Source organism: Ricinus communis, chromosome 10, assembly GCF_019578655.1.
Source record: "Ricinus communis isolate WT05 ecotype wild-type chromosome 10, ASM1957865v1, whole genome shotgun sequence".
In the NCBI taxonomy this organism is placed as follows: Eukaryota; Viridiplantae; Streptophyta; class Magnoliopsida; order Malpighiales; family Euphorbiaceae; genus Ricinus; species Ricinus communis.
This window is the reverse complement of record NC_063265.1, coordinates 2118219-2119898: the sequence shown is the minus strand read 5'-3', so window position 1 is coordinate 2119898 and position 1680 is coordinate 2118219. Positions and strand designations below refer to the sequence as shown.

At 34.3% G+C, this 1680-nt stretch overlaps 1 protein-coding gene across 1 annotated transcript; it reads left to right on the top strand.

Annotated features, from left to right (window-relative positions):
- The first annotated feature begins 311 nt into the window (after positions 1-311).
- Positions 312-1070, top strand: LOC8282528. Its single transcript, XM_015721612.3, has one exon. It carries the CDS (start codon positions 398-400, stop codon positions 749-751), a length of 354 nt encoding a protein of 117 aa, XP_015577098.1. The 5' UTR covers positions 312-397; the 3' UTR covers positions 752-1070.
- The last annotated feature ends 610 nt before the right edge of the window (positions 1071-1680 follow it).

Below are 1680 nucleotides of genomic sequence, written 5' to 3'. Positions count from 1 at the left end.
CTACTAAAACTTGTTTACCAAGTTATTCAACATTATTGAACAAAGACGTTAAGGACCATTACACGCAACTGAATTATGCTTCTTCTGTTGTTTACGGAAACAGACGAACAGCTGCACAACCTTCTAATGACCTATGTTTGCATTCCAAGTAGGCATCACATAACAAGAAACCCCTTACCCTACTTCATTTTTATTAATACCATCACTAATATATATATATATATATATATATATATATATTAATGGGTGCAATTACGTATAGGGTCTTGTCCTTTTATGTGCCATGGCTATCTATAAATACCCCTCTATTTCTCTCTAACTTTTCTTCAAACTCATAGTTCCTGAAATTCCTTTCTCCTTTCCTAGGACACAAAAAGAGAGAGAGAGAGAGAAAGAGATGGCCTTGAGATGGCTTCTTCACTCCGCATGTCATGTTTTAGGGTATCCGAACAATGAGGCAAGTTACAGGCAGGGTAGCCATGTCTTAGGGTACCCTAATGAACAACATGCTAATGGAGTCATGAAAAGCGGAAAGCCCATCGCAGAGATGGAGGTTAAGATGGAAACATACCCTTCAGGAGGGTTCCAGTTGCCTCTTCATTACCCTCGATACACCAAGACTGACTACCAGAAGATGGAAGAATGGAGGGTGGACATGCTTCTTAGAGAATATGGGCTCAGCATTAAGGGCACCCTTGAAGAGAAGAGAGCATTTGCAATGGGGACATTCTTGTGGCCTGATCAATATTGATCAGCTAATATCATTTGGCTTTATACCTACAATAAGTCCGTCCCTTTTCTGTGTTCCTACTATAGGTCCCTCGATCTTGGGTAAATCATGCATATATGGCTCAGCCTAAGACGTCTCCTCATCAAGAGTTATTATATGTATGGGATTTCTTCTGAGTGGAGACCAAGAATAATCTAAATATTATGTACTTAGAAATGTTGATTTACGTGTAATCATTTTGCTGTCTCTTAACTTTCTTGCACGGGTTAATCAAATTTTGTTCATGTGTGACAGATTCAACTCCTTCCTAAAGAGAAATCGTTGGTCCCTTCATTGTCAATTTATTTTCACCTTTTATGTTGTCAAAATTTTTCCTTTCAATAATTGTGAAAGTATAATTTTTGTTGTACTTCTCCAAAATAAATAAATAAGAATTAACCATCAAGTATTGGTTAACTTTGATGTACTGATGTATATAAGACTTAATTAGTCTTACTTTAGATGCCATCATGGACAAAGCAATAAATTGGTAGATTCATCAAATCATTACCTTTCTTTTCTCTCTTTTTAATATTGAAAAGTAGAAAGTAATTGACTATATAAAAAGAAAAAGAAAAAAGCAAAACGCCAACAGCGAATTAGATATCAAAACGACAATCAATCTAAGAAAAAACTTGCATTTTGGAAAAGAAAATCTGTTTCTTTTTTGTCACAGAGATTTTTTATACTTAAAGAGGTTATATTTATATTAAATTGCCCATCTATAAAAAAGAATTTGGGTAATTGCATATGGTATTGGATTTTGTATGACTGGATATTATGCTTTTGAAACTTATCTGATAAATATAAATATGGGTGTAACTGATACTTATGGGCATTAAAAATTGCTCTTTCCATATGGTATCAGAGTTTCATCAGTAAACACATTATTACTTTTTTTGGCATTTTTA